Genomic DNA, 27694 nt, shown 5'->3' with positions numbered 1-27694 from the left:
AAGCCATGAGAACTGAAGAGTTTGAAGTGTTTTGTGGATGAACTTAAAGAAATCACCCAGGTCTGCAAAAACCTCTGATGCCATCCTTAGCTCCTCCCAATAAAAAGATGTTAGATTTAAGTGGATCAGCCATTGTTGGTATGAATATTGTGTAGTAGGTCAGGGGTTAGAACGGGGAGCTGAGGCTTTGGCTCAAAATACTTTGGTGGGAAGAGGCTAAGCTAAGTTTCTGATAAGTTTATTCTTTCTTTCTTATTGTATATCTGGAACAGTGGGAGTAACAGTCCAGGCAGTGGAAAGCTCCTCCTGAATGATTTGGTGAGACAGAGAGAACTCCAGTGTCCGTGATTACTACACCTGTAAGAAGTACATACAGCTGCAGCTTCTTATGGACTGCTTTAGGGAAATGGATTGGATGAGAGGTTTATTGACAATAGATTACAAATACAAGAGGATACTGGAAATCCAGAGCAACTCACATAGAATGCTGGGGGAGTTCAACAGGTCAGGCAGCACCTATGGAAATGAATAAACAGTTGACATTTTGGACAAAACCTTTCATCGGGAAACGTCAACTATTCATTCATTTCCATAGATGCTACTTGACCTGCTGAGTTCCTCCAGCATTTTGTGTGTGTTATTGAAAGTAGAAACAGGGAGTTAGTTACACCAGAGGTGCAGGACACAGATAACTGAGTGATCATCATGAAAGAGAAAGGAGTAGGGTACCCCTGAGGTTATACCCCTCAATAACAAGCATATTGTTTTGGATTCCACTGGGGGGACAACCAAGCTGAGGAAAGCCACAGCAGTCTAGTCTCCAGCACTGTCTGCTCTGTGACTCAGAAGGGAAATGGAGAGAAGAGGTGAGCTGTAGTAATACAGGATTCATTGGTTAGGAGAACAGACTACTGATCCTGTGAATGAGAATGAGATTCCCAGATGGTATGTTGCCTTCCAGGGACAGGGACATCTCAGATTGACTCCAACACATTCATATGGGAGAGGATGGGAGCCAGAAGTTGTGGTCCACCTTGGTAACAATGACAAGGCAGGAAAGATGAGGAGGCCCTGCAAAGTGAATTCGGGGAGTTGCGAGTTAAGTTAAAGGACAGGGTAGTGATCTCGGGATTGCTACTTGTGCCATGTGTTAATGAGGGTAGAAATAGGAAGATAATACATTTTATGCATAGCTAAGGAGATGGTGGTGGAGAGAGGGCTTCAGATTTTTTGATCTTTGGGCTCTCTTCCATGGAATGTGGGGCCTGTACAAATGGGGTGGTTTGCATCTGAACTGGAGGGGTCTAATATCTGTGCAGTACGGTTTGCTCCTGCTCTTCTGGAGAGGCGGGGGGCGGGGTGGTGTTAGGACTAGCATTGAAGAAAGATGGAAACCAGAGTGTCAGGGCAGATAGAGGAGTCATTGGAGCAAAGTGGGTGTTAAACCTGCAAACAAAGACAGGAACCAAAAATTTGGGCATGGTGCAACTAATGTTCTGAGTTGTGTTTACTTCAACGCAAGGAGTATTGTGGGAAAGGGAGATGAGCTTAGAACATGTCTCAGCATGTAGAATTATGATATTGTAGCTAGTTGTTGCAGGAGGGGCAAAACTGGCAGCTCAATGTTTTGAGATTCCATTGTTTTAGATATCATAGAGGGAAAGGTATTAAATTGGGAGAGATGGCATTACTAGTCAGAGAAAATGTCACAATGGTGCTCAAACAGGACAGACTAGAGAACTCATCTACTGGGGCTACATGGGTAGGACTGAGGAATAAGAAAGGGATGTCCATGTTAATAGGATATATTATAGACTACCCAACAGTCCATGGAATTTGGAGGATGAAACTTGAAGAGAGATAACAGAGTTGCAAGAAGAATAAGGTTGCGAGAGTATGTGATTTTAACTTTCCACGTATTGTCTCGGACTCCCATAATGTAAAGGGATTGTGTGAGATAGAGCTTGTCAAATGGGTTTAGAAAAGATTTCTTAATTTTAATATTAACAATATATGGAGGTCCCAACTAGAAAGAGTGCAATAGTGGATCTTCTATTAGGGAACAAGACAGGGGAGGACACAGAAACATTTGTAGGGAAACACTCTGGACCTAGAAATCATAATTCCGCTATTTTCAATATAATTATGGAGAAGGAGAAGATTGGTCTTCGGGCTGGGATTCCAAACTGGACAAGGACCAAGTTTGATGGCATCAGAAAGGATCTGCCAGGTGTGGATTGGGATGGGTTGTTTCTGACAAAGGCATGCTTAGTAAATGGGAGGCCATCAAAAGTGAAATATTGAGAGTGCAGAGTTTATATATTCCCCTTCAAATAGAGGGGAAGTCTGACAAGTTTAGGGAGCCTTGTTTCTCAGGGGATATCGAGGCCCTGGTTAAGAAGAAGGACATGTATAGCAGGGATAAGCAGCAAGGAACAAATGAAGTGTTTGAGGAGTATAAGAAATGCAAGAGAACACTTATGAGGTAAATCAGGAGAGCTAAAAGAAGGTATGAGGTTACTCTGGCAGACAAAGTGAAGAAGAATCCCAAGGGTTTCTACAACTGTATTAAGAGCAAAAGGATAACAAGGGCTAAAATTGGCCCACTTGAGAATCAGTGGGGTCATCTATGCATGGAGCCGAAAGAGGTGGCAGGATTTTAAATTGATTTTTTTTTGCATTTGTATTGACTCAGGAGATGGTCAAAGAGTCTATAGAACTGAGGCAAAGTGTAGGGAGGTCATGGACTCTATCCAGATTACAGAAGAGGAGATGCTTGCTGTCTTGAGGAAAATTAGGGTGGATAAGTCCCCATGGCCTAACAAGGTGCCCCTCGGACATTGGGTAAGGCTAATGCGGAGATTACAGGGGCCTTGGCAAAGTTACTTAAAATGTCCTTAAGCGGGGGTGAGATGCCAGAGGACTAGAGGATAACTAATGGATGTGGGTTTGATTGCAACACTTAAAAGATGTTTGGATATGTAAATGGGAAAGGTATGGAGGGCTATGGTCCAGGTGTGGATTGGTGGAATTAGGCAAAATGACAGTTCAGCACTGACTAGATGGGCCAAAGGGCATCTAAGGGCATTTCTGTAATGTAGTGCTTTATGACCCTTTGACACTATGACTTCCAGGGTCAGCTTGTGCTGCCCTTAATGTGCGTTCTTAATTCTTCCTCAGACAGGGTTGGTCTCCTGATTTGAATAAAATGGCTACATGTGGGATATCTGGGCAGGAGATTACAGGACTCATGGCTGCAGCATGACTCAAGGCCCATTACTGAGTTGGTAGATCTGGATGAAGCAGGTCTTTGTCTCCAGAGTGAGAGTGTGGTGGTCACACAAACTAAAGCTATTACGGAGATATGTATCTGCAACAACTTAGAAGGAGCTCTAAATCAAGTAGGTTTCCCTCTCCTGTTGCTTTGTTCACGTAATCTTCCAATTACTATATATCCTTAAATGCTTCATTTACGTATTACTATTTAACTATTTCTGGTTCTATTACTATTTATTATTTATGGTGCAACTGTAACGAAAACCAATTTCCCCTGGGATCAATAAAATATGACTATGACTATTTCATTCACAAAGTGTTGAAGGATCTCAGCAGGTCAGGCTGCATCAATGGAGGGAACTAAACAGTTGATATTATGGGCCAAAGTGTCTCATTTCATTCAGTGGTGATTGCTACTTATCCATAGTTGATGATAGAAATATTGAAGTTTGTCACTCATTTTCTATGTCCTAACTACTGTCAATCCAAGGGATTTACCATGTAGAATTACTGGTATGTTAGCAAAGGATGGATGGTAGAAACTAATTGGTCCATCAAGCTGTAAGACTTCATGAGACCCAGATGCAATATTGACCACCCTCGGGTCCAGTCTCTCCTTATTGCGTGTCACCATTTTATTTAGCCTGACTTACTGCAGGATGCGTTTAGGGTTCTACTGGACTTATCATGGACATTAACTGTGAGGTTTGATTCTCTTAATACACCTTTATTAATCTGTTTATTTCATTTGCTTATGAGTCTGTTTTTGCAATTTAGGCATAAGTTTAAATTTCCAGTTTAAATATTTATGTCAGGGAATGACATACTATCTTTACAAGAAGTAAATGCTTATTTCTGTTGCAGGGAGGTAGTAGTTTGCTTGTCTGCATAGATATAAAAGCTTTAAAACTAATGTGTTATTTTTGAAGAATAATTACTGTTATCATCTAAACAAATATAGAGGCTCAATGCAAGATCTCAGATATTGCACAAGTGACAAGAAAATCACACAGCATTGTGGCCAAAGGAGGAATCTATGTCAGTATTCACTGTGAATCCTCAAGTAATTTTATTGTAGGCTTGCAAAATGACATTGGAGAAGTATCTGATGATCCAAGAATGGGTGGAGTGGCAGTTGTGCCTGCCATTATTGTGCATATGGATACTAGTTGCCTTTTGTAGATGATCTTGGCAGGGGTGTGGAAGAAATAAGTTGAGAAGAAGCAGAGGCTTTCAAGAATGATCTTTGAAAGACTTCAGAATTTGTAATCTAGGCACAGGAAGAAAAGTACTCATTATATGGACTAAGAGATAGAACAGAATAGAGTCATGCTAGTTCAGTCCCAGAGACCAGAAGATCACGTGATCAGTAATATTGACTGCTACAAATTGTCAATGAGAATGAGAAAGTTTAAAATGCTAATGTAAGAAACACATGAAACATGCATTGAGAATTTAGCCTGTTTCTAATAAAATGGCTAATGAGTATTCATGACATTATTTCCACAAATAATCTAGTGTCCAAATCACCTAATGTAAAATTAAACAACATGGAATGAAATGACATTGGTTTATTGTTGATTTCATGACCCATAGCAGCTGGCACAGGGTTCAATCAATAGCCGAAGCATGAGGAAAGTCATGAAGAACATTCTTTCGAGTGTGTTATTGACGTGCATTTTTAAGGATTATTTTCTATTTTGATGTTACAGTAATGCTCAATAATCCAGCTATCATGGGACTTTGGTGGTACCAGACTGGCAGACTGGTATTAATAATTTCATCTATTAATACAAAACACATGTTTATTTCCCAATTTTCACCAGTCACACAGCAGTATAATAAACGTTCTCATGAAGGTAAAGGGAGCTGGAAATATAGAAGCACTGTGGACCCCAGCTGCTGCAGCAAAACTACCCACATTCCTTATGGCAGGTAATCCTAACCCTGGTTCTTGCAGCCCACAGTCTAGATCCCATCACCAGCCACATCCACACATCAGATTCCAGGCTAATGAATGAGACAGATTTTAGACAAAAGCATTTCTGAAAAATTGATACCAGATTATGGGAGTTTTATATAATATGCTTCTCTGATATTAATGCTTCCTGATCATAGAAACACCTAATCTGAAATCATAGATTTCATCTCCTTTCAGCAGCTGCTTGAAAGCGTTCTGTTATCAACCCAATTCCCTTCAACTTTACCTTCAGTCTTGCACTGTGTTGCTTTTCAGGCAATTGTGTCATTTCTCCTTGATAGATACCGTAGACTCTGATTCCACACTCCTCTTAAATTTTAAAACACTCATCTTCCCTGGTAATTTTGTTGATTAACTTATGCTGTAAGAAAACTCTTCATCACTTCTGAAATCTTTTGTTTGCTTGAAGGAAAATAATTCCAACTTTTCCTTGACTACCTAACTGAGTTCCTATTAATGCTATCATAGAGTCATAGAGCACTACAGCTCAGAAATGGGCCCTTCAGCCCATCTGATTCATGCCAACCTGTTTTTCTGCCTAGTCGCATTTACCTGCACCTGGACCATAGCACTCCATATCACTCTCATCCATGTACCTATCCAAACTTCTCTTAACTGCTTTAATTGAACCCACATACCCCACTTCCACTCTCAGTTTGTCCCACACTTGCATCACCCTCATGAGAGAAGAATTCAGAATTCAGCCCACCATTCTATCATGGTTGATTTATTATCCCTCTCAACTCCATTCTCTTGCTTTCTCCATGACTAATCAAGAACCTATCAACCTCCACTTTAAGTATACCCAGTCACTTAGCCTCCACAGTCGTCTGTGGCAATGAATTTCACAGATTCACTACCCTCTGTCTAAAGAAATTCCTCCTCATCTCTGTTCTAAATGGATGAGCTTCTATTCTGAGGCTGTGCCCTTTGGTCCAAGACTCACCCATTATAGGAAACATACTCTCCATATCCACTCAATTTAGACCTTTCAATATTCAAAAGGTTTCAATGAAATCCTTCTTCATTCTTCTAAATGCCAGTGAGTACAGGCCCAGAGCCATCAAATGCTCCTAATGGGTGAACTCTTTTATTCCCAGAATAATTCACGTGAATATTCTTAGACCCTTTCCAATGCCAGCTCATCTTTTCTCAGATAAGGGGCCCAAAATGGTTTACAATACTCTAGCTGTGGTCTGACCAATGTTTTATAAAGCCTCAGCATTACATCCTTATTTTTATATTCAAGCCCTCTTAAAATGAATGCTAACATTGCATTTGCCTTCCTTACCACAGACTCAACCTGCAAGTTAACCTTTAGGGAATCCTGCACAAGGACCCCCAAGTCCCTTTGCACCTCCGATTTTTGAAATTTCTCTCTGGTCAGAAAATAGTCTACTCCTTTATTCTTTCTATCAAGGGCAATGACCATATGCTTCCCTACACTATATTCCATGTGTCCCAGTCTGTCTAAGTCCTTCTGCAGACTTCCTGTTTCCCCAACACTACATGATCCTCCACCTATCTTCACATCATCCGCAAATATAGCCACAAAGCCATCAATTCCATTATCCAAATCATTGACATACAATGTAAAAAGTAACGATCGGAACACTGACCCCTGCGGAACACTGGCAGCCAATCAGAAAAGGCCTCCTTTGTTCCTTCTCTTTACCTCCTGGCAATCATCCTACACTCTATCCATGATAGTATTTTTCCTGTAATACCATGGACTCTTATCTTGTTAAGCTGCCTCGTGTGCAGCACCTTGTGAAAGGCTTTCATAAAATTCAAATATACAACATCCATTGACTCTCCTTTGCCTATCCTGCTTGTTACTTCATCAAAGATTACAACAGATTTGCCAGGTAAGATTTGCGCTGAAGGAAATCATGCTGACTTTGGCCTATTTTATCATGTGCCTCCAAGTATCCTGAAACTTCATTCTTAACAATGGACTATAATATACCCAGGACATCTTCAAGGAATGGTGTCTCAGAAAGGCAGTGTGCATGATTAAGGGCCCCCAGCACCCAGGGCATGCCCTTTTCTCATTGTTACCATCAAAAAGGAGGTACAGAAGCATGAAGGTAAACACTCAGCAATTCAAGAACAGCTTCTTCCTGTCTGCCATCTGATTCCTAAATGGACATTGAACCTGTGATCATTACCTCACTTTATAAGTATATATTATTTCTATTTTTGCACAATTTTTAATCTATTCAATATACATATACAATTTATTTAATTATTTTTCTTCTAGATTATGTATTGCATTGAACTGCTACTGCTAAGTTAACAAATTTCACGACTCATGCCAGTGATAATAAACCTGATTCTGATACTGACCCTGACATCTTGCCAACCATTGAGGTCGGGCTAACTGGCCTATAAGTTCCTTTCTTTTGCATCCTTCCTTTCTTAAAAAGTGGAGTGACATTTGCAATTTGCCAGTCCTCCAGAACCATTCCAGAATTTAGTGATTATTCAAGGATCCTTACTAATGCCTCTGCAATCACTTCAGGTACCTCTTTCAGAACCCTGGGGTGTAGTCCATCTGGTCCAGTTGACTTCAGAACTTCCAGTTTCCCAAGCACCTTTTTCCTAGTAATAGCAACTACAATCACTTCTGCCCTCAACACTCTCAGACCTTTAGCATACTGTTAGTGTCATCCACAGTGAAGACTGATGCAAAGTACTTACTGCGTTCATCCGGCATGTCTTTGTCCTCTTTTGCTACCTCTCCAGCATCCTTTTCCAGTGGTTCAACTCTCACCTCCTTTTTACTCTTTATATAACTGAAAAGAAGAACTTTTAGTATCCTGCTTTATATTATTGGCTAGTTTTCCCACTCAACAGTAATTTCATTTTCTACAAACACAGCCACTCCACCCCATCTGACTATCTGCCTGCCTTTTTAAAACAATGTGTATCCTTGCATGTTAAACTCCCAACTATGATCTTCTTTCACTCAGTGATGGCCACAACATCATACCTGCCAGTCTCTAACTGCACTACAAGATCATCTACCTTATTCTCTATACTGCATGCATGCAACCTCAGAGAAGGAGTAAGTTACAAATAAAAATGGGTTTCTAATCATCAGTTTTTGAGCTTTCCCACTCTGTTGTTAGCTTCTCTTCGATCTAGAAATTCTCTCTTCTCCCACCTTCCATTGGGTAAGAATGCAAAAGTCTGAAAGCACAAGCACCAGGCTCAAGGACAGCTTCTACCCTCTGTTCTAAGACTAATACATGGCTCCCTAGTATGATAAGATGGACTCTTGACTTCGCTTTGTACCTTGATATGAACTTGCATGTTATTGTTTACCTGCAATGCAATTTCTCTGCAGCTATTACACTTTATAGTGCAAACAACAGGAATTCTGCAGGTGCTGGAAATTCAAGCAATACACATCAAAGTTGCTGGTGAACGCAGCAGGCCAGGTAGCATCTCTAGGAAGAGGTACAGCCAACGTTTCGGGCCGAGACCCTTCGTCAGGACTCGTCAGGTCTCGGCCTGAAACGTTGGCTGTACCTCTTCCTAGAGATGCTGCCTGACCTGCTGCGTTCACCAGCAACTTTGATGTGTGACACTTTATAGTGCATTGTTTTTGCTTTGTCTTGCTGTAGTGTTCTCATGCAGTGTGTTGAAACTCTGACTAAACACCAAGTTAAACCGGAGCCAATGAAGACAGAGTTGTAGTGAGGTTAACCATTTACTGTTCACTCTTCCACATTAACGTCGTATGGTGAAAACTGTTGATAAAAAAATACAAACACATGCAGCGTCTGTTTCATTCTGGAGACCACGCGCGCTCTCTTCTTTTAGCGGGAGTCTCCAGCCGCCCCGAGTAGCGGGCGAGGGGGTCCCGTCAAACCGCCACCGGGCTCGAGCCCAGCCCGCGTTTGAAATTGAAAAACCGACACGCGCGCCACCCGAACCGTCGCTTCCTTAACAGAAACCGCGTTAATATTTTTACTTCAAATACTTCCATAGGAACTTATGGCGTTGCTTCTATAATATTTCTTTGTGGGTAGAAACGGAGCTCTTTGCGATCACGCCGCACGCATGGCACCCACCTTCACACCTTCTCCGAACCGGAGGTTACACATAAGACACGGCGAAACCGGAGGTGACGTCATCACATGCCGTGATATACCATAGACAATGAATTTACCTTTGTTATACTGTAACTTAATTATCAACCTTTAACTAGAAAATAGTTACAAACAAATCATTCAAGGCGTAGACCCAACAAAGTCAAATAAAAGCCTTAATGGCAACACACTTGCTCTACCTCAATGTACTATGTAATGTTTTGATCCGTATGTATAGCATGCAAAAGAAGCTTTTCATTGCATTTTGGGACGTATGTCAATAATAAACCAATCCAATTCCACACATTGCTTGGGACTCATCCCCATGTTCCTTTTGTTCCTGCTACTCTTCAACCTGCACCTAGCATCTTTGTCCTGCTCTTTCACCAGCACTAGCTCCTGTCTCGTATTGCTAGGTTGCACAGTGTATGGCTTACAACCCTGAAGTCCTGACACTGGCTGGGCCGGCGTGTAAAGCTTGGTGTCCTAGGTAGGTGAAGGAATAGGAACCTTATTTTCAGAAGACCACTGGTGTTCCTCATGATGATTCTGATCCTGTCGTATCTCTCACGCTTATGGTCAGTATCTGAGGCAGGGTTGCAAACTGGTGTCAGGAACCAGGGAAGTAAAAGAGAATTCTTGTCCACCAGGATCCATACCTCTGGGCAGTGCTAGTTCTGTAAAATGTCTTGCAGCTCAGACTCCCTAGAGCATGAACTTTACATGTACTCTTCCTAAGAACATGACCTGGATCATCAGACAACTGTTATGATATTCAGTAACCATCTGAACATAGAGGGACATTGATGATAAATTGTAGATTATTAATAGGAGGTCCTCTGGACAGATGAAAACAGCTAATGGCTGCCTTTGCTCGTGGGAAGCCATCAATGCTGGCAAATCCCAGAGCTTGAGATGGCATCTGATTGTCACTGAAATCAATGTGGATGAAATAACCTTTTTGTAAGTACACCTGAGAAGGGCAGGCCTCATTACGGATGAGTGTAATTCAACCTACAGATGATTGTGAATGCAATCTCACCTCAGTTAAGGTGCTTTGTGCATGATTTGTGTGTAAAATACTGACATTAATTAATCCAAAGCTCTGGCCAGATATATATTACCGAGCACCAATTTCCACTGAACCAAAATTTAACTCTTATGCTAAATTAATTTGGCTTTATCTTTTGAAAGTTTTGGATTTTAGAAATGATAAATTTTAATTTCTTTTCGTGGTTATTCTTTATTTTTATCAGACACTTTTTTTTAAAAAAACATAGGTAACGTTTCTGTGAATGTCAGAAAGGTTCTCGCATACAACATTCTTGTAAGTGATAGTCATGACTCCTGGCTAGTTGTTAAAGCTATGATTGTTTTATTTTCAATAGAACTTTACTTAGCACAACCACCGCATATTCCCATTACTTTGTAGAGGCCCTGTTAAAGGGTGGGTATTGCCATGCGAAATCAATGTCGGTTCAAGCTGCGATTCCACATTGGGAGACAGGCACCAGGTTGGTTACTCCTTTCAGGATGGCCTGTAACGGGTGAATCTGCTTATCACTGACACCAAATTTTGTTGATTGTCCTGTTCACTGAAATCCCTTCCAGCATCTGAGAAGTCAACAATGTTAGGAGCTGAAGAGTATAGAGACAATCTAATGAATGGCAGACAATTTGGTACAGCAAATCATGCCCCATTTTGAAAACCTTATATGAGGAATAGGGATATATTCCGTGGCTGACAAGAGAAATTAGGGATAGTATCAATTCCAAAGAAGAAGCATACAAATTAGCCAGAAAAAGTGGCTCACCTGAGGACTGGGAGAAATTTAGAGTTCAGCAGAGGAGGACAAAGGGCTTAATTAGGAAGGGGAAAAAAGATTATGAGAGAAAACTGGCAGGGAACATAAAAACGGACTGTAAAAGCTTTTATAGATATGTAAAAAGGCTGGTAAAGACAATGTAGGTCCCTTGCAGACAGAAACAGGTGAATTGATTATGGGGAGCAAGGACATGGCAGACCAATTGAATAATTACTTTGGTTCTGTCTTCACTAAGGAGGACATAAATAATCTTCCAGAAATAGTAGGGGAGAGAGGGTCCAGTGAGATGGAGGAACTGAGCGAAATACATGTTACTAGGGAAGTGGTGTTAGGTAAATTGAAGGGATTGAAGGCAGATAAATCCCCAAGGTCAGATGGTCTGCATCCCAGAGTGCTTAAGGAAGTAGCCCAAGAAATAGTGGATGCATTAGTGATAATTTTTCAAAACTCATTAGATTCTGGACAAGTTCCTGAGGATTGGAGGGTGGCTAATGTAACTCCACTTTTTAAAAAAGGAGGGAGAGAGAAACCGGGGAATTATAGACCGGTTAGCCTAACGTCGGTGGTGGGGAAACTGCTGGAGTCAGTTATCAAGGATGTGATAACAGCACATTTGGAAAGCGGTGAAATGATCGGACAAAGTCAGCATGGATTTGTGAAAGGAAAATCATGTCTGACGAATCTCATAGAATTTTTTGAGGATGTAACTAGTAGAGTGGATAGGGGAGAACCAGTGGATGTGGTATATTTGGATTTTCAAAAGGCTTTTGACAAGGTCCCACACAGGAGATTAGTGTGCAAACTTAAAGCACACGGTATTGGGGGTAAGGTATTGGTGTGGGTGGAGAGTTGGTTAGCAGACAGGAAGCAAAGAGTGGGAATAAACGGGACCGTTTCAGAATGGCAGGCGGTGACTAGTGGGGTACCGCAAGGCTCAGTGCTGGGACCCCAGTTGTTTACAATATATATTAATGACTTGGATGAGGGAGTTAAATGCAGCATCTCCAAGTTTGTGGATGACACGAAGCTGGGTGGCAGTGTTAGCTGTGAGGAGGATGCTAAGAGGATGCAGGGTGACTTGGATAGGTTGGGTGAGTGGGCAAATTCATGACAGATGCAATGTAATGTGGATAAATGTGAAGTTATCCACTTTGGTGGCAAAAGTAGGAAAACAGATTATTATCTGAATGGTGGTCGATTAGGAAAAGGGGAGGTGCAACGAGACCTGTGTGTCATTATACACCAGTCATTGAAAGTGGGCATGCAGGTACAGCAGGCGGTGAAAAAGGCGAACGGTATGCTGGCATTTATAGCGAGAGGATTCGAGTACAGGAGCAGGGAGGTACTACTGCAGTTGTACAAGGCCTTGCTGAGACCACACCTGGAGTATTGTGTGCAGTTTTGGTCCCCTAATCTGAGGAAAGACATCCTTGCCATAGAGGGAGTACAAAGAAGGTTCACCAGATTGATTCCCGGGATGGCAGGACTTTCATATGAAGAAAGACTGGATGAACTGGGCTTGTACTCATTGGAATTTAGAAGATTGAGGGGGGATCTGATTGAAACGTATGAGATCCTAAAGGGATTGGACAGGCTAGATGCAGGAAGATTGTTCCCGATGTTGGGGAAGTCCAGAACGAGGGGCCACAGTTTGAGGATAGAGGGGAAGCCTTTTAGGACCGAGATGAGGAAAAACTTCTTCACACAGAGAGTGGTGAATCTGTGGAATTCTCTGCCACAGGAAACAGTTGAGGCCAATTCATTGGCTATATTTAAGAGGGAGTTAGATATGGCCCTTGTGGCTACGGGGGTCAGGGGGTATGGAGGGAAGGCTGGGGCGGGGTTCTGAGTTGGATGATCAGCCATGATCATAATAAATGGCGGTGCAGGCTCGAAGGGCCGAATGGCCTACTCCTGCACCTATTTTCTATGTTTCTATGTTTCTATATTGGATAAACAAGTAGCAGGAAGTGACATTTGCTGGTAACTTTAATTAGAATGCAGTAGGCCACTATACTCATTTCATGAGAAAGCTTATGTCAAACTACGCCTAAATTGCTTGGATTCAGGAGAGTGAAGAGAGATTTTATTAATAGAAGCTACTCACTATATAACAGGCAAACAAGAACTCTGCAGATTTCTTAGTATTGTGAAGTGGAAGTCTTTGGTGATGGATGTCAGTTTATACAGTTAGTACAAAATAAAACAGCATCTATAGCAGTTATCACATGTGGCCATTCTTTTATTGTTTGCTGAATCCCAAATCACATTAAGAAAATTGTAAGGTCCAATTAAAATACATTTGAGGTACCCATTTTATCTTGAAAGCAAACACTTAAAAAATCGTCAGAAGTGTAAAGATCCCATATAGTAAAGCACAAGGATAAGCGACAAGAAGTTGTTGTCCTTCCATTGCCAAAGTAGAAGTGAACATCTTTGAGGCTGACAGACTGCACCATCCAATGACAATCAAAGTAAGCAGAATTCCAAGTACTCCCCTAGGGTTGAGAACAAGAGTACATTATACTGCAAAATATTTCTACCAATACAATGTCAAATATTTAATAAATCCTCCAAAATTACATGATTTCTTGGGAATTTATCTCCAATTCATCTGAAGGAGATGAGTATATGTTTGTCTAATTTAGACTGGAGGGATGATAAGGATGTTGAGTTCTGTTTTTAGTCTTTGGTCAATGGTACACAAATCAAAATAAGTTCACTCAAAATAGAAGACTGTTCTATCAATAAAACTTGATTAGCGGTTTCCATTTTAAAACTGGAAAGGTGTTATTGTGTGAATATCTAACATAATATATGGACATTACAACATCATTTTTTTAAATATCTTGCCACTTCCATCCAAATTGTGGGTACAATGGTCTGATATTAGCATTAAAGCAGCAAGGTGACCTTGTTGTTCAAATCACTGATACCTAATTCATCATACAATTTTAATACCAATTCAAGGACTGTTTTTAAAACATAATCACTTTCCTGTTGTTATTAATTTCTAAAAAAAAAGAGCATGCTGCTCATTTTCATTCTGAATATTGCACTAAAGTGAAAAAAAATAAAGGATTATTGGTTTGTGAAGTCACCAGTAGTTGACTGCATCCATTTTGTGAAATGGAAGACAGAAGTGCCAAGGAGAGCCACCCTTGTGCTGATTTGTGCAAGTTGTAGTAGTATTCTGCTCTGGGCCCACATTTTTCAAAAACTACTTCCACTTATTTCACTTGGAATCTTTTGAGCCTATCAATGAGTGGGATGATTTTTATTTTTCGGTGAAGAGCCTTGAGTTTAAAGGAAAGCATACTGATTTACTGTATTAATCTGCCATTCCTAAACGCAGCAGTTTCAAGATTACCTATGTCATATGCTATGCCGGTAAATCATATTGCTATCATCCAATTTCTTCTTTTACGGGTCACTGGCCTTGAGTAATGATTAACAATTACCTATTTTGTGGATAATGTAACAGTGAATAAGAAAATATCTACAAATGAAAATTCATCAGCCAAAAAAGGTGGACAATTGAGCGATAGGTGAACTGGAAAAGGTCCAATGTAGCAGGAGGGTTTAATGTGGTCCATAACCAGCCGCTTAAAGCATTTCAATATTGTTGAGATCAGCATCATTAAGGCAGGTTATCATTTCCCTCTTGGGCACTGGGATGATGGTGACTGCCTTGATGCCTGAGCAGACAGTGCACCGTACCAGAGAGATGTTGAAGATATCTGTTAAAGCCTCTGTTAACAGGGCTCCACAGTCTCTCTGCAGCCAACCAGGTGTGCCATCAGGACCCGCAGCTTGACAGGGGCTGATTCCAGCAAGGGTCCCCCTCACATCAGCTGTGGCCAAATGGAGCGCCTGCTCCTCGGGGGGGAGAAGGGGGCTTCCCTCGCCAGACGACATCTTTCAGATAGTCCACAAAACTGTTTCTTTCACTTCTTTTGCATCTTCTTTTTATTTGAGATGTGCTTCTGGCACTGTTAGAGCCTGTGATTTACAGTTTGAAGATCAATTGAGCAAACTGGAGCTTTGATGTCTCCTAGAAAATTCCAGAGGGTAAGCAGTCACAGGGCCTGGCAGCTTAGAGATGAGGCACAGACATGATCAATTCCATTTCTCGCCATTTACACTATTTGTTTTTTTTTGCATATGTGGGGGGTGGGATGGGGGTTGATGTTTTTCTTTGAACGGCTCCCATGGGTTTTCTTGTTTCCAGAGAAGATGAATTGCAGAGTTGTGTACTGCATACATACCTTGATAATAAATATACCTCGAGCCTTCAATCTTGAAAGACATTCTGCCTATCTGGAAGAGAGGTGTCACTGTCATTGGTGCACAGGGTGGAGTTATGGTCTGTTACGCCTCGTGCCTCTAGTGTCACGGAAATTACTGTAAATTCTCTGTGAATAATCCCAATTTGTCTTCCTGACAGCCTGGAGAAGCACAGCTGTTGTTGATCCAAGAGCCATCTTAGTCCCTGATCTGAAGGCAGCATCCTGATCACTCAGCAGCCACAACAAGCTCTCAGTGGACCTCTGCTGTCAACCATGGGGTCTGATTTTTTTCTCTCAGAGACGTGTTTAATAATGGTGACATCCTCAATGCAATTCTCTATACAGCCAGTTACAGGTTGATCATATTCATAGATGCTAATGTAATGGCCATATGTAGCTGTCTTCCTGAACAGTTCCAGTCCGCATTTTCAAAACAGTCCTGTAATGCTGAGGTTCTTCCTTTTGGCCAGGTGGTTATCATTATATCCCTTTGAACTGGTTTTTCTCATTTAATCAGTGGTCTGTGTTCAGGAATTAGGATAATAGATAAATGGTCGGATTATGCAAGGTGGGGATGGGGAGCAGCTTTGTAAACACCGCACATGTTGATATAAACCAGGTCGAACGTGTTCTCACCTCTGGTAGCAAAGCCAACATGTTGATAGAATTTAGGCAAGCCTGTTTTTAAGTCAGCAGGGTTGAAATTGTCAGCAGCGATAAAGAAGTGATCAGGGTTTGTGGCTTGGGGATCACTGATGGTGCTGTAGAGATCAGGCAGCACTTCCCCAGCGACAGCATGGGGGATGTATACAGCCACAATCACAATGGCAGTGAGTTCCCTAAGTAAATAGAAGGGCCTGCACTTCACCATTGATAGCTTTATCAGAGCTGAACAGTAGATCATCATTACTGAAACCTTCATACACCAGTTCCTATTAGTGTAGATATGGAGTCCTCCTCTACGGGTCTTACCGGAAATTGCAGAATTTCCATTGGCCTAAAAAGGGACAAAACCCTCTTGTTGAATGGTTGCTGGTGGTAGCCTGGACCCACATTTCCAGCAGGATGAGTGTGCAGCAGTCCTTCATCTCACGCCTATTCAGTCGTAGGCATCGTTAATCTAGTTTATTTTCTTGCGATCCAATGTTTGGAGGCAGACCGATGGGAGAGCCAGCATGCAGGCTCAGACAGCTTTGAGAAGTAGTGCCTCCATGCAGTGCTCATGAACAACAGGTCATAATCCAACTACAATATACACTTGAGTTTGGAGATCTCCAGTACCAAAATAATGTGAGGACATTTTCTGTACTGCAAATACTTGATAATCTTCATGCTATCAACCAAGAACTTTCAGGTAAAGCCTAAATGAAGTTGTTCTTCTAAGATGTTACTCATCTTTGTTGGATTTATCCAATGTTAAGGAGATAATATTGTGAGTACTGAATACATTACACTCAATTGGAATGAGTGCAAGTATATAATTGCTTCAACTGTAAAAGTTATTTAGGAAGCTGGACAACAAAAAAGGGAGGAACTAACAAGACAGGTATTGCATATCCTGCAGTTGCCTAGGACAGAGCCAGTGGAAGAGGAATGGGTATTGGCAGACATGGAAGAAGTAACTGAGCATCCAGGATGGAATGATCCCTTGGGAATGCTGAAAGGGTAGGAAGAAGGGAGGTGTAGCTGGTTATGGTATCATATTAGAGGTATCAGAAATTAATTAGAAATTGTCGGAAAATATGTTGGAAAGCACAAGAAAAGATCATCCTTTTCTTCACCGTCACTGAAATTAGGGCTTTCACCTAAATACAAATGTTTGCTTTGAACCAAAATAGTTGGTTTGACTTTTCAAAATCAGGTCTTTGTCATTAACATAATTCGTGATACTTGTTGTTTTGTAGCAGCAGTACAATGCAATATAAGTTAAAATATAAAAAAATTAATAAATAGTGCAAAAGAGGGATAGCAAGGTAGTGTTCATGAACCGTTCAGATGTCTGATGACAGAGGGGAAGAAACTGTTCCTGAAATATTGAGTGTGTGTCTTCAGGCTCCTGTACCCCCTCCGTGATGTAATGAGAAGAAGGCATGTCCTCAATGGTGAGGGTCCTTTATGATGAACGCCAGTTTCTTGAGGTGTCCTCGATGGTGAGAAGGCTTGAGCTCATGATGCAGCTGACTGAGCCTACAACCCTCGGATGCCTCTTGTGATCCTGATCATTGGTGTCTCCATAACAGATGGAGAAAAGAGGACTTTTGTCCTCTTCTTTGGCAGTCCTTTGAGATCAAGGCCAATTTTTTTCCACTCAGGAGAGGAAATTAAATATACAATATTTCTTGAAATGTAGGAGAGCCTTTGCTAACAAATTTTGGAAGAGGTAGGTTTTATTGAAGTGATGGAAAAAGTTGATACACATCCTTGGGGTGTATCAACCTGCCCAATAATTCTTAGCAGTAGCTATTACACCAGACATTTGAAAGTGCAAGTGTAACTTCTTATTAGAAACTGTTATTTGAAGACTTTCAAACAAGAATACCAGCAATTTCACTGATATGTCCTGTTAATATTATTCCTACACTTTCTACTTTCTTTATAGAAATACAACAAATATTCAAGGCTCATCTCAAGCCTGGAAACTGAACTTAACTGACAGTCTTGTGCCACAAGTTGGCCAAATCAGGGAATAAGTTGGAAGGTTTTCTCAGATTCATTAGATTAATTATGCAGAGCCTACATTTCAGGTGGCACCAGCATGTATTGACTGAGATTCATTAAAATTACCATGGAGAATTCTTGATATTTCAGCTAATGGAAAACATTTTTCAGGTATTGATGAGGATTAATTAGAATATATTTTGAGCTGAGTTATCGGAAGTGTGTAAATAGGATGCCATATGGCTCCTCAAGTGTACTTTGCCACTCAGCAAGATGATGGCTGATCTTAGGCTGCAGTTCCACTTTCCTAACCACTCCCAAGTCCTCCAGTTCCCTTGGATGCCTCAAAACTTACTATTTTCTATCCTGAAAACACTCAACGAGTAAGGATTCTCAGACCTATCTGGGAGAGAATTCCAAAGGTTTCAACTCTGCAAATTAAAAAATCTCCTCATAGAATCATATGAGTTTATGAAGGAGAAGGGGGCTCTTCAGTTCATGTCTGGGCCAACAATGGATGGATTTTGTTAATTACATTTCCCTGTGTCCTGCAGGTTACGGCTCTTAAAGGGTCCATCCAGCTAGTTTTACAATGTGGTAACAGTTTCTAGTTATATAATCCTTTCCTGCAGTGAGATCCAGAACTCCCATTACTTTTTAACCAACCATGTTACTGTTCTACCAATTAATTTAATTTTATACACGTTATCATGGGGGGTGGGGGGGCTGCAATTACTGGAACTTTGAGAAAGCGATGTTCATGCCATCAGGTTGGAGGCTACCCAGATAGAATAGAAGGTTTCGTCCAAATCGAGAAACTTGAATACCGTATTGTACAACATCTTATATTCTGTCTGGGCAGCCTCCATCCTGATGGCACAAACATCGATTTCTTGAACTTCCGGTAATTGCCCCACCCCTTCTCCATTCCCCATTCCCATATTTCTATCTCACCTTATCTTCTTACCTGCCCATTACTTCTCTCTGGTGCTCCTCCACCTTCCCTTTCTTATATGGCCTTCTGTCCTCTCCAATCAGATTCCTTCTTCAGCCCTTAGTCTCTTTCACCAATCGACTTCCCAGTTCCTTAATTCACCCCTTCACCTCTTCTGGTTTCACCTATCGTCTACTTCCTTGTACTCCTTCCTCCCCACCCCCGCCTTCCGATTCTCACTTCCCACCTTTTTTTTCCAGTCTTGATGAAACGTCTCGGCCCAAATCATCGACTGCTTTCCCTTTTCCATAGATGCTGCCAGGCCCGCTGAGTTCCTCCAGCATTTTGTGTGTATTCCTTACACAATATTCCTACTTCCTGAATCAGCTAATTCAAAAAATATATAAGGTGCATTGACACCAATTCAAGTATTGTCTCAGTATCTCTCTCTCCCTCTTCCTCTCTCCTAAGATATTGGAGGACAGCCAGCAATTTAACCTAACAAAGTGCTGTATTACATAAAAGAATTTACAGGAGATTTAGATCAATTATCTGCTAAATGTCTACCATACTCTGACAGACTGACTGATTTTTCTGGAAACTTCTCTCCAAATGGTATTAGCAAAGTTATACTCCAATACAATTTTTAAAAAAAAAACACAAGCCATATCTTTATAGCTTGGAGTTTTTCACTAATTTGGAAAGATTTGGAATATATGAAAGTTGGGCTGCAACATTTCCAAAACACTCCCATTGGATAGAAGCTCTTTTTCTTCTGCAATTGCTATCCTGATATTGAGCATATAAAGATATTGGGAAGTAGTTTAATTTTCTTAAAATAACCTTTGTAAGAGAGAAGCTGATAAATCCTGCCAGGCCTTGCAAGTCCATGGAACAACTGAACTTCCAGAAATCATCAAAATTGTTTGTTTTACTTCCCCCCAGGGAATAATGTAGATTCGCAAGGATGATGTTCAAGATGGAAATTATAGATAAAAAGGGAGGATTAATTTGAGAAGACAAGGCTTAAAGGGGATTTATTACTACCTTATCAAATAAAAGATGTTCATTGTGAATCAGGATAAATAAAACCACCTGGCAGGGACACAGAAATGAAAAGTCATCAATTTTAAATTGGTACTGGGAGAATGATAAGGAAGATTATGAGAATGTCTCTCGAGCTAAGTGGCTGCTAGAATATGGAAAACTTTACCACAGAAATGATGACGCAGAATGATTGCTAGCACGAGAGGGCACAGTTTTAAGGTGCTTGGAAATAGGTACAGAGGAGATGTCAGGGATAAGTTTTTTTTTAACACAGAGAGTGGTGTGTGTGTGGAATGGGCTGCCAGCGACAGTGGTGGAAGTGGATACAATAGGGTCTTTTAAGAGATTCCTGGATAGGTACATGGAGCTTAGAAAATAGAGAGCTATGGGTAACCCTAGGTAATTTCTAAAGTAAGTACATATTCAGCACAGCTTTGTGGGCCGAAGGGCCTGTATTGTCCTGTAGGTTTTCTATGTTTCTATGTTTCAGACACCATTTTATCTTCGAAGGGAAAACAGGACATATACATTAAACCGTGGAAAATACAAGTCTATGGGGAAAGAACAGGGCAGTAAACTTGGTTTTGCTTTGCTCGAGCAAATAGCCAGCATACACACTTTATGCCAACTGGTCCTTTCTATGCTGTACCCTAATGAATCAAGCTGATGAAACACTAAATGTATGGGTACTGAGCAAAGATAGTTACTTTTCTGATTTTGTACATCACAGAATGCAGAAAGAAGTGACCATTTAAGTGTAAGTTCATCTTGAATTCATTAACAGCAAAAGACTGTTGCTTGTCTAAAGCAATGCACACAAAACGCTGGAGGAACTCAACAGGCCAGCTAATGAATAGATAGGTGATGAAATGTATAGATAGGCGTTGTTTTGGGCTGAGGCCCTCCACCAGCACTGAGAAGGAAGGGGGAAGATTCCAGAATATAAAGGTGGGGGTGGGGGAGGGAGGGGAAGGAGGTTAGCTGGAAGGTGATAGGTCAAGGGCTGGAGAAGGAGGAATCTGATGGGAAAGGAGAGTGGACTGTAGGAGAAAGGGAATGAGGAAGGGACCCATGCCGAAGTAATAGGCAGGAGAGAAGAAGTAAAAGCTCAGAGTAGGGAATAAAAGAAGCATGGGGGGGGGGTGGAATTTGTTGACCGGCAGGAGAAATTGATATTCATGGAGATTGGAAGGTACCTAGACGGAATATAAACTGTTGCTCCTCCACCCTGAAGGTGGCCTCACCTCATCTTGGCACAAGAGGAGGACACGGAGTGACACATCAGAACATGAATGAGAATTGGAATTAAAATTTGTCGCCACTGAGAAATCCCACTTGTGGCAGATGACGTGGAGGTGCTCGACAAAGCAGGCCCTCAATTTATGATGGGTCTCACTAATGAGGAGGAGGCCGCATTGGGAGCAACAGATACAATAGACTAGTACAGCAGATATGCAGCTGAAGTGTTGCCTCACCTGAAAGAACTATTTGGGGCCCTGAATGTATGTGATGGAGGAGGTGTATGGGCTTGTGTAGCCCTTAGGCCGCAAGCAAAGTGAAATGCAGACATCCCACTCTCCAAAAACTCATTTCAGGGAGGTAGCACAATCAATTTGCAGGAGACTTCCAGGAGAGGTGGGTTGTCTGCAATAGAGTAGCTCCTTAGCAGCTGGCCAGCTAGTTTAAATAACGTTAGCTATGCTAATGAACGAATGACACCTGTTAAACTCACCTCAACACATCTTTTACAGTCTTAACCCACCATGGGCAATAGAAAAGTCACTGTTGCAAACAGTGCAGCGAGCAACACTGTCATTATTTTGACCCCTATCAGGCAGGGGTACACTTTAGGTTAGTCTGGGGTGACATACGTTTTACATATTTTTTGGAACACTCTGCCATGGCGCGCTCTCTCTCTCTCGTGGTCGCTCGTGCGCACTCAAGCGCTCTCGCTTGCTTTCTCTCTCACTCACAGTCTCTCGCTCTCTTGCTTGCTCTCGCTCTCCCTCATGGTCGCTCTCGCACTCTCTCTTGCTTTCTCTCGCTCGCTCTCAAAAAAATTGATTTCCGTGATATTGTATAGCATTTGTGGGCATCAGGGAGCCACTATTAATATACAGGAGACTCCCGGAACTTCTGGGAGAGGTGGGATGTCTGGAAATGCCTAGAGGGAAATTAGTGAGGAGGGACGAATGGATCCAGAAAATCGTGGAGGGAGCGATCCCTGTGGAAAGTGGGGGGGTGGGTGTGAAGTTAAAGATATGTTTAGTGGTAGGATCCCTTTGGAGATGGTGGAAGTTGCAGAGGATAATGCATTGAATGTGGAGGCTGATGGGATGGTTGGTAAGGACAGGAGGAACTCTATCACGTCTAAGGCAACAGGAAGATGGGGTGAGTGTGGGTGTACAGGAAATGGAGGAAATGCAAATGAGGGTAACATCAATAGTAGAGGGAGGGAAACCCCAGTCTTTACAGAAGGAGGACATCTCTCCTGGAATGGAAAGCCGTGTCCTGGGAACAGATGCGGCAGAGGCGAAGAAACTGAGAAAAGGGAACAGCATTTGTACAGGAAATAGGGTGGGAAGAATATAATCCAGATAACTGAAGGAACTGTGCTTGTCAAAATTTTATTGCTGTTAACCTGAGTACAGGGGTCTACATATTCAACATGACAATGTACTAAAGAGCACAAAATAGTTATAAAGTAGATTACTTCATCTTTAGCACCTACAGGAAACAATGCTGATTTCATTTTCAAATGTGCTGCAACAAATCTCATTAGTTTTTTCCTCATATTTTTCTCTCAGCATTTTACATTGACTCAATGATTAATTGAGCGATCTTGAATTTTATTAGGACATACTTAGAGAAATAAATAATCACCTACTGACTTATTATTAATTCCCTACGATTTAATACAATGCAGTTACATGCATGAGAACAGCTTAATCTGTTAATACGAAAGAAATCTGGCTAAGATTTTAGGAGAACACTGTTTCTCTCTCTGCTATCTTGATGATAAATATTTCAAATGTTATGTATAAAATACCACAGAATGGATTCAGCAGGAGCTCTCTTAATAACCAAGTATGTTGTGCAACACATTAGACTGTTAGAAGCATTTTACGATTCGGTACCTAAAATACAGAACAGGCTAACTCTACAGCAGACCAGGCAAATGGACTACACAGACTATATATGTAATGTATGTGGGAAGATGGACCTTTTGCTTCCTTGATCTGTGTCCTACTGAAAACTGTTTTTATTCTAATGCATACCAGAAATTAAGTCAAAAATTTTGAATGGTTTTAAATCTGAAGCAGCATTAATTTTTAAGGGAAACTTGTGAGCTAATGAAAAATGGCCTCCAATGTCGCTACTTTCAGAAGATCGTTATGTTTATTTTGACATAAAAAAGAACAGAATTTTGTAATAACAATGGGAACAGATGATTCAAATCCCCATGCTATTACATTACTCAAGCAGATCATAACCAAATTATGCAAATTCCAAATGCCCACCTTGGATAATACTCATATCAAACAGAGAAAACATTTTCAATCAATGCCCTCCTCAACAGATGTCTCTTAGTTTTGACGAAAATGTAGAGTCCCTACACGATAAATGTGTTCTGATAGTTGTAGATTTTTCTTTTGATCTACAAAAGGGTAATATAAGAAAGTGAATACTGTTTTATGTTCCACATGCTGTGCCTGCATTTTGGGTGTTTTCCACCTTTCCTTCAGTTTACAAGATTGTGAATTGTGAATTATTTTAAAGCCATCCTGTCTAAGGTTTGTGGGAAAATGTTGACAAACCTGCTATGCCTTGCAAAGTCATGGAATAATTGAACTTCCACGAAGCTTTGAAAACTTTATTTTAATGGGGTTCTTTAGCTTTGTAGTTCAGTCACTAGGAACAGAAATTCAACTCGATTCCATAACTAGAATTGCATAAATTGCTCTTTTATTTCCCGCCACCCACTCCACCCCAGTGAATGATGTATGTAGATTCACAGAGATCATGTCCAAGATGGAAAATAATATCTACGAAGAGAGACTTAATATATTGCGACAGTCTCCATTTGAAAAGACGGGGCTGAAAGGAGATTTATTGCTAACCTATAAAGTATATTTTTAGAATGGATCAGGATAAATGATATATTCTTGCAGTTTACAAGACTGACAAAGCAGTTAAAAGCACCATCTAGTGCCACTGCAGGGAAATTTTAGCACCTTGCATTTTGATCTCAAGAACTAGTTTGACAGAGGTTTATAACAGCCTCATATAAATATCTACAGTTACTAATTGGCATACTTACTGGAGTGAAAAGAGAACGGCAATGCCAGCAAGAATGATCATTGGAAGGAGACAATATCCCAGGACACTAGCGACACAGCCATATGAAACTCCTGTGACACTCATCAAGTTCAGCAGTGTGTGAATTGCCAGACACCCAAAGACACTGATTCCATAAACATAGCCAAAATGTACTTTACCGGCCTGCAACAGAAATAATTAGAGATAAATTATTCGTCCGGCTAACCTGAGATTTACTGCAGTGAATCTGTTGACCTGGAGGATATTAAAATTGAATTGAATGGTGACTAACAGAAATATTTTTAAAATTGTACAAAGACATTGCACAGTTCAGAGAGTTAGATAATTACTCTTCTCTATCCAGACTGGATTGATGGCATGAAGCTCTCTTTTACTTGTTCAGCAAACTAAGCAAATGAAATGAACAATCCGAGATGAGCTTTAGTGAGAATTTAAACATGCTACACATGCAAAGACTAAATTGGGTACATCTTGTCTAGTCCCCAAATAATTGATGATTGAAGAGGCTCCCTGGATTGATCACTACAATAAGTTAAACACTTGTCTCTAAGCAACAAAAGAGGATGCTGAGGATTTCATCTCTTTTGTACTGTTCCAAATTTTCTTTTCCTTTCATCTGCTTTTTGCCTTAGGAAGGAAGTTATAAGTACTCAATATGTTACAGAAGTATAGGGCAGAGAAAGATGTCTTTGAACTCAATGTGCCTGATGTGCAAGAACTATTCAATTAATCCCACTCCCCTGCTATTTCCTCATTACCCTGACATTGATTTTCTTTCAACTTTATGTGCAATTGCTTTTTTAAAAAGTACCTGACGCTTCTGCTTCCAAGTGCTGTATTTCTCATCATGACAAATTCATTTGAGAAACAGTGGACAGTAAATACTAACTGGCTTGAACAATGACAAATAAAATACAGAAAATTATGCTCACCTTGATGAAATCACATTTCTGGTATAAGTCTGGTACAAGCACTATCAGAGTCACCTTATGTACAGAAACTCCTGTACTTAGCATCACTTTATGGACATACAATCTATCGATGTGCATAAGCCAGCCTACGTATTTATATTTATTATGTTTTTTATTATTGTTTTCTTTATCTAATTGTGTTTTTTTGTGCTCCATCAGGTCTGTAGTAAGAATTGTTTTGTTCTCCTTTACCCATGTGCACTGGAAATTACATTTAACAATCTTGAATCTAGAATCTTAAATATCTTCTCTATGTACATAGAACTGTTGAGTAACCTTAAGGATATCTATCTAGTCTTTCCTTTCGTCACATCCCTCCTCTACATCAAATATACCATATTTAATTTTTCCACCTGTAAATTTTGAAATTATACTTTGGAATTTTAAATTCAGATTGTTTATGTAAATGGTGACAACTGGGTCCTCCCAAAATGATCACACACACTGTTCTCATTTCCATATTTCATATTACTGTGGGAGGCCATTTGGCCCATCAAGTTTATGCCAGCTGTGAGTTACCAGTTCCAATCCCATTGCTGCTTCCCATTTTATGGCTGGTGCCCTCTCCGTTCTGATACTTTGTCCTTTACTCCACACAGTCTCATTTTATTGGGGAATCAATATAAAATATTTTACTAAAGGCCTTATGAAAATTTTGTCAAGAGTGAATCACCTACACTTGTAATGGAATAACAGTGTGGAAGAAGGCCTTTCAGCCCTCTGAGTCTTTACTATCATTTAACACCCATTCACACTAATCCTCCTCGAATCCTTCCCACATTTTCATCAACTTCCTTCACATTCGATGACTCACCTACACACTCTGAGAAACTTATAGTGGCCAATTAACCCACCAACCCACACATCTTTGGGAAATGGGAGGAACTGGGATACCCTAATAAAATACAAACTGTTTTTATGTAATGGTGCATCAGAAAACTAACTAGCATTTTATTGAATTTTCTTTGTCTTTGTCTTTCTCTCTTTAAAAAAGAATTGAAAGTGAATTAGTCCAAAACTTGACTTGGGCAATTTAAAAAAAAGTTTAGTCAGTCATCATGAATAACATGAGCTATCAAGTCAATAATCTTTTCTGTGATAAGTAACCTTGAGCATACAGTGACATTCCTGTGAAAATAAAGGAAAATTATTCTGGTGATTTTCATGGTGTGGCAAATTAAATTCATAATATATATGATAAAACTTGAAAGAGGAAGCAAATTCTAGAGCTAAATTAAATATTTTTTTTGATGTCCTTTATATTCTCATTTTCACGCACCAGCAATAAGGTGGCTCCAAATGCCAAACAGAAGACTACTGGTCCTGCCAGATCAGTCTCATTCATAATGCTGCCATCTGCTGGTTTCATCGGATTCAAAACTGTTAATGTTTTTTGCCAGATGTGATCAAAATTGATCCCAATCTCTGTGGGAAAAAGAGTGTGATTTAGGATTCACAAAAAATAGAGTAAATACATCAATTCTCTGCTTCTGTCATCTCCCTTTGGATCTTGTAGTCAGTAAGATCACTCCTCATTGTTCTAAACACAAGGAAAATGTGGATCTTTCTATTGTGTTCTTAATAGGACAACCCTCTCAACCTAGGAATAAGATGAATGAATCTCTTGTAGATTGCTTCCAATGTTAGTGAATCCTTTCCTAAATAATGGAATTTAAACTGCATATAGTATTCCCAGTATGGCCAACATACGTACACTTGTAACAACTCTTCTCTTTCTAAACTCCAGCACCTTGCAATAAAGTTCAAAGTGCCATTTGTTTTCCAAACTGGTTGCTCTATTTGAATGCAAACATTTTCTGTTTCGTGCACCCTTGAGAGTGTCCTGTCTGGCTGCATCATTGTGTGGGACAGAAGCTGCAAGGTAGCTGGCCACAAGACACTACAGAGGATAGTAAAGACCGCTGAGAGGTTCACTGGGGGTCACCTTTCCCCTTATTTGTGACATTTACAGGTAACATTGTGTACAAAGTATTGTTGAGGATCCCTACCACCCATCCCACAATCTCTTTGACCCACTATCATCAGGAAAGAAGTACTAGAGCTTGGACTGTCAAACTGGGCAACAACTACTTCCCCCAGGCTGTGATATTAATGAATACCACCGATGTCTTGTCACTAGGACAGTGAGTTGTTGACTGTTTACTGCTTAGTTGTGCTGTGCACTTCACATATATTTTGAATTATATTTTATTAATTTATTTGTGGTAGTATTTTGTTTTATGTGCTGTGTGTGACATATGTATTTTGGGT

General features: G+C 40.6%; 2 protein-coding genes across 4 annotated transcripts in view; one reads left to right on the top strand and one right to left on the bottom strand.

The window, feature by feature from the left end:
• gnpda2 (glucosamine-6-phosphate deaminase 2) overlaps window positions 1–27694 on the top strand; it is a 131916-nt gene that overhangs the window by 33682 nt on the left and 70540 nt on the right. The gene's annotated exons all lie outside the window — the stretch shown is intronic.
• LOC140194611 (protein YIPF5-like) overlaps window positions 13415–27694 on the bottom strand; it is a 38187-nt gene continuing 23907 nt past the window's right edge. For both annotated transcript variants that reach the window (XM_072251850.1, XM_072251851.1), the window contains exons 4-6: window positions 26703–26848; window positions 24433–24614; window positions 13415–13681 (exon numbers count right to left, since the gene is read on the bottom strand). In XM_072251850.1, the coding sequence (XP_072107951.1) occupies window positions 13519–13681; window positions 24433–24614; window positions 26703–26848 (491 nt within the window). In that variant the 3' untranslated portion in view covers window positions 13415–13518. The remainder of the gene's footprint in view (window positions 13682–24432; window positions 24615–26702; window positions 26849–27694) is intronic.

Source organism: Mobula birostris, chromosome 3 (assembly GCF_030028105.1).
Source record: "Mobula birostris isolate sMobBir1 chromosome 3, sMobBir1.hap1, whole genome shotgun sequence".
Classification (NCBI taxonomy): Eukaryota; Metazoa; Chordata; class Chondrichthyes; order Myliobatiformes; family Myliobatidae; genus Mobula; species Mobula birostris.
This window is presented reverse-complemented; position numbering and strand designations above follow the sequence as displayed.